Raw genomic sequence first — 5652 nt, 5'->3', positions numbered from 1 at the left:
GTGGAGAGATAGAACGACCGTCGATTGGGCGCGGTGGAGAGCGCCGCGGCGACATGGTCGCGCTGGAGCACACCACTGGCAGTGCAGACGCGACAGTGTGGTGAATGGAGAGGAACAGGGGCTCTGGAGAATAGAGACGATCGACTCACAACAGATATAATTGAGGACGAGTGGACGAGCGGATTCGCAAGTAGAAAGTGTTTTGGCCATTGGGCCGGCGTCGACACCTACCAACCAGAGCGTCCGGACATATAAACCTCGTTCGCTTCGCTGAAAAAACAAACCAAAACACTATTTCTGCTGATTTGTTGTGAGAGAAAAACAATGTTCCGACTAAAATAAATAAGCTAAAATATACGTATTATAAGACAAGCGAACAGGGCCATAGCCTAATTTTTTTTATACTCCAAAACAAGATAAGGAGTGATATACGTGGCACATGCTCATCACGCTGCACCATTCTCTATTCTTCCTGTCCTCATCCCCGGTCCCGGCCCAGCTTGCCAGTTGCCAGCCTTCTCACGGTCACGGTTCTCATAGATTCATCGTAGCTGCTGAGCCTGGCACACAGATTCGCACTGTACATAGCGAGACAGCAGAAGCCAAGGAAGCTGAGAGAGCAGACCATGATGGCTCTATAGTCAGACAAGAAAGAAAAGCAGTGCAGGGCTGCAGCGGAAGAGGGAGCCCCGCCCAAGATCGCAAAGGCAAAGCGCGGCAGACATCCATGGAGGTGGAGCCACCACCAGCTCCTGCGGCCGCTGTAGAAGCAGCGCTTCTGAAATGCCGCGGCGACGGTGGCGGCGGGGAGCCAACGCTCGAGGCCTTTGGCAAGGCGGGGTCGAGGAGCCCGAGCCGCGAGGCCGCCGGGCCTCCACAAGAACCGGACGGCACCCCCGGGCCAAGTCGCCGCCGCGGGGAGGAGGAGGAGCCGCTGCGGCGAGGGCTCGCGGCGGCTCAGGCGCGGGCACGGGTACGGCGGAAGGCGGGGCACGCCACGCCGTCGCCGTCCTGGAAGCTGGAGCCGTCGCCACCGCGGCCGGAGGATGAGGCGCTGGCCGAGGCGGATTCGGGAGCGGGGAGGAGGGGCGCGCCGGCCGCGTCGGCGCGGCAGCTGGGCGCCACCCTGTGGGAGATCCAAGACGTCATCCGGGCCGCCGGTGCGGGCCGACGGATCCGGCGCCGCGGGCGGAGGGTGCCCGCTGCCGATGACGCGAGTGCGGATGCGGATGGGGTATGAACTTTGCCATCGGCGTCGCTTTTTTCCGGTCAACTTGATGACGCTAGTGGTCAGCTTGATGTCTGTATGCGTGCATCATCTAATGCTTCTCTTTCCACCTTTTTTTTGTGGGTTTCTTGGATCACGTCGCTCGATCTTGCGTCAAATCACTCAAATAACGCTGCCTTTTAGTCCCTAATAAAAAAATCTTGGGTGGATTAGAAGCTAATGTGCTTGTTCCCTTGTGTGGTTAACATTAGCTGTTCAGTGCTTTTCAGTGTTGCTAAATATTACATGCCTATCAGTGACAAACTGACAGCATCAGATAGAATACAAGAGTGAGTTATGGAGCATCTCCCTCCTTCCATAGGCTTCTACAGTGTATATCCTCTTCGGTTCTTTTATCAGAAATAGTTCGATACTCATAGTCTACCACTAAGCACTCTGTGATTCGATTATAGTTTGGTAGTGTACTGTTAAGTCTTGGTTGTAAGTTGCATAATTTTTTTTTTAATATTTCTTCTCCACCTACTTTTGTTGAATATTCAGAGCGAGCAAGTAAATGCAGCCATAAAAGCTGAATCCTAGTTTTGTGATAGTATTGTCTGTACGACCCTTGCAATTGAGTATTTGCTGGTACTCGTTTGACTTATGATGTACTGGATATATGGTGGATCTGTAGGTGCACTGTACAGTACTGTTGTTATTCCGGCTTTCTGTTGCGTGGGTGATGCACCGTGATTTTCTGTTGAGCAGTAACATCTATATAATTATTTTGTGTTGTGGTACAGAGAATTCTGGAGTAGGCCTCATTTGGTTTGAAGTGCTTTAGTGTAGTTTGCAGATCGAAGCAAAGCATAGACCCGAAATCCAGTTATATTAGAACATCACTGATTGATTATTTAGAGTGTCCAAATTGATAAGCTAAGCGAAACACATATTAAAATTAGTGCTGCATGGACATCTAATATGGACCAAAGATGAGCTGGCTGATAAGTTTGGCACACTTGCATGTATGACTATCATCTGTGTGGTGGACTGAGCTTCAATGTCAACATGTACATGGAATTAGAATTATATACTAGATGATTGTGAGTTTATTTTTTTTAATGTTTATGACATTTTCCATCCTAAGGCCTAAGGGCATACTTGTACCTTTGTCTCGTTTTGTATGCTTTATTTTCTTTGTTTGTGGTTTCTACTAATATAGCTTCTGTTTTGCCGAGCTACCTATTTTTTCTGTAGGAATCACCAAACTACATTGTGTTCTTGAGTATTTAGCATGCTTGTACTTGATATTTTTGTTCAGTTATTTATTCACGAGAACGTCGAGAAACCTTGCCTCTGTTAGGGACAGCGGAGAAGTGGTAAAGAAAGTGTATATCAGGTGGTGGTTGCAACTTTTTTAAGTATGTAACTGGTAGGTGTGAAAAAATCACATAGATCCTAAAAAATTGCAATAGTGCACTTTATTCTTGTTTAGTTGTTTATGCATTTGTTTTTCTGTGACCAAGTTTCATGTTCTTAACGAACTAGAGGGGCCCTGGTTTCTCTTCACACCATGCAACTTAGTAAGGCACCCCTCACCTCCGTGATATCATTTGGAAACATAGTTTGTTCATTCATTTCTGATTTATCATGCATTCTTATTGCACAGCAGGATGTACATTTTCAATTTGGTTTATACTTACAAAGCACATTATAATAATGCTCCACAGGGAGCAATGTAAACCTCTTATTTTGAAGGTGCACGGTGATGCTTTTCGTTGAATATGACTAAGATTTGTGTCTTTTTTTTTAATTTAATCCTGTCCCCCTTCGTTCTGAATTTGACTTTCCTTGGGATCAATTAGTGTCAATCGTGCTTTCCACTCTGGATGTCACAGCTTGATTTTTTGCTGTTTCACAAAGGACATGCATACTGAATGTCATAAGTTTCTTCTTACATTCCAGCCACGGAGTTCAGGTGGCTTTGGAGCACAAATTGCTGCTTCAGTCATGGAGCATGAGAAGTTACATGAAGAAAGATGCCACTCAAGACAGCCTCTTTCTCCTGCAAGTTACACTAGCTCAGTTGGGGTATGTATGCATTCACTCCCTCTACAGACTTCTTGGTTTACTTTGGTGTTTTACTTACAGCATTAGTTAGAAATGGCAGTTCTGCTGACATTCACTCCCTCTTCTGTCTCACGCTTCTCGATGTAGGAAGTTATGGACTGTATTGCACTTGTCCAGATGCGATATGTCCATTCTATCATCATGTGCACTGTTTTTATCATGTCACACTTGTGATGCCATTGCATATTATTGGTTCCGAGTTCTGCAGCTCGAAACACTTTCGAATTAATACATGTTTCTCAAAAGCTTCTAATTATTTGACAGGCAACCACAATAAACCTTATCAGCCCAACTCGGTCGTTGGATTGCAATGCCAGATTTAGGCAGCCAGGTAATGATATTAAAACATCAACAGAGCTACTGAAAGTTCTCAATCGAATATGGAGCTTGGAAGAACAGCATGCAGCTGATGTGTCAGCAATGAAGGGATTGAAACGAGAGTTGCATCATGCCCAGGCATGCATTCAAGAACTTATGCAAGAGAGGCAGCGGTATCATCACGAAATTGATTCACTAGCCAGGCAAGTCACTGAAGACAAAATGGCTCGAAGGAGCAAGGACCAAGAGAAGATGAGAGCAGCCCTTCGTTCCCTGCAAGAGGAGCTTGAAGATGAGAGACGTCTAAGGAAACATTCTGAGACTCTCCATAGGAAGCTAGGCAAAGAGCTATCCGAGATGAAATCAACATTTTGCAAGGCTGTGAAGGCTCTGGAGAAAGAGAAGAAGACAACCTGCCTGTTGGAAGATCTTTGTGATGAGTTTGCGAAAGGAATCAGAAACTACGAGGAGGAAGTCAGGTTGTTAAAGCAAAAGCATGTAAAGGAGTATGAACATAAGTTTGACAAGTCTGTAGTTCATATTTCAGAAGCATGGCTTGATGAGCGAATGCAGATGCATAAGACTAATATGAGGGAAGGTTTGTCCGGGAAAACCTCAATCACAGAGCGGCTGAGCAGTGAGATTGAGGGTTTTCTTCATCATGCTAAAAGGCTAGGTAATTCCAAGAATGATAACTTAGACAATGGTAATGAAAAGCGTGATGCAAGTTTGTGCCGGCAGTCCCTTGAGTCGGTCCATCTGAATGGAGCCACTAGTGCCCCTCGGCTAGCTGAAGATGATGATGGCAGTTCTATTGCCAGTGACTTGCATTGCTTTGAACTGAACATGCATGGAGGTGCCATTAGGAATCATGACCTTGCAGGAACTCGAAGGAGGGTTACAGGTTGCATGCATTCACCAATGCGAAGGCTGGAATATTCCAATGGCATATCTGTCGAAGGTTCACCTATGTCAAATGCACCACCTTGCCCAAAGAAAGAAAAGACAAGGTCTAGCATCAGCAGACAACAATTTATCACCTCAACACCAGAAATTAGCTCACACAATGATGCTAGCCTTGCTCCTGCAGATGAGCAGAACGAAACTGTCATGACCCAAGTCTCTAGGCGATTACGTGATGACCTGTTGAAGATCAAATCAGAGGCTCCTCAACATGCATATCTAGGGCCAAAATCAAACCAGCCCCGGGTAAATCAATTTCATAAATCTACTTCTCGGGATCTTTGTGATGTGCGCAGTCCAGCACGGCATCTGAATAACCCAGTCCAATCCTTGGGTTATGCGATATCTGAACCCCCAGCTCATCAGCTCATAGGCACAAAGGAGAACACTCTGAAGGCGAAACTACTGCAAGCAAGGCTAGAGGGGCAGCACGCTCGACTGAGCGCATCAGTATTCCCCTTGATCAGCACAAGAAGGAAATGATGTCACTCCTGAGCTTCCATGATTTCAATCCGCAACACATATAGTTGCAATTGTAAGATATCTGACTTAATAGCTGAATATTAGCTCGAGGCAATTCAACTCAGTGTTCGGTGTTCCTGCACGCCCCAAAATTACAGGTTATGGGAATCCTAGATCCAGCTGCATATGGTTTTCGTTGTAGATTTGATCTGCTAACCGTCAGACTAGAATCAAATCGAGATGGACATGGTAATCACATCTTGTAACTTTTGTACAGTAATAATTTCTAGTTATTTGTACTTTGCTTTAGCCATGGCCAATCTTTGTCCCCTTTTCTCGAAACGAAAAATGGTCTGCAAGTACTGCAATTTTTCACCCCCAGACTGACTCAGTTCCTTCGAGCCACTAGTTAAAAGATCACCTAAAAATAAAAATTGAAATTGAAAGATCAAGTCATGGAACTGCAAATCCTAGTGCGCTGTTGGTAGTTCTCAATCTGTATGTAATGATGCCTGCCTGACTTTCTGATCGGCTATTATGACAGTTTTTTGTGCTCTGGGACTGGTAGTGTA

General features: G+C 45.5%; 1 protein-coding gene across 1 annotated transcript; it reads left to right on the top strand.

Moving 5' to 3' along the window:
* The first annotated feature begins 530 nt into the window (after window positions 1-530).
* Window positions 531-5389, top strand: LOC136527692 (uncharacterized). The gene is made up of 3 exons (XM_066520493.1): window positions 531-1234; window positions 3173-3298; window positions 3602-5389. Exons 1-3 carry the CDS (start codon window positions 728-730, stop codon window positions 5099-5101), a joined length of 2133 nt encoding a protein of 710 aa, XP_066376590.1. The 5' UTR covers window positions 531-727; the 3' UTR covers window positions 5102-5389.
* Window positions 5390-5652: the final 263 nt, after the last annotated feature.

The sequence above is a fragment of the Miscanthus floridulus genome, chromosome 19 (genome assembly GCF_019320115.1).
Source record: "Miscanthus floridulus cultivar M001 chromosome 19, ASM1932011v1, whole genome shotgun sequence".
Taxonomy (NCBI): Eukaryota; Viridiplantae; Streptophyta; class Magnoliopsida; order Poales; family Poaceae; genus Miscanthus; species Miscanthus floridulus.
The sequence above is the reverse complement of the archived record's forward strand: the minus strand, read 5'-3'. Positions and strand labels throughout refer to the sequence as shown.

What these genes read in the sequence shown, in the direction of transcription:
- LOC136527692 (XM_066520493.1), top strand. Translation starts at nt 728, where the DNA reads ATGGAGGTGGAGCCACCACCAGCTCCTGCGGCCGCTGTAGAAGCAGCG. An exon ending in CGAGTGCGGATGCGGATGGG is followed by an intron (nt 1,235 to 3,172) that starts GTATGAACTTTG and finishes CTTACATTCCAG; the next exon opens with CCACGGAGTTCAGGTGGCTT. An exon ending in GTTACACTAGCTCAGTTGGG is followed by an intron (nt 3,299 to 3,601) that starts GTATGTATGCAT and finishes ATTATTTGACAG; the next exon opens with GCAACCACAATAAACCTTAT.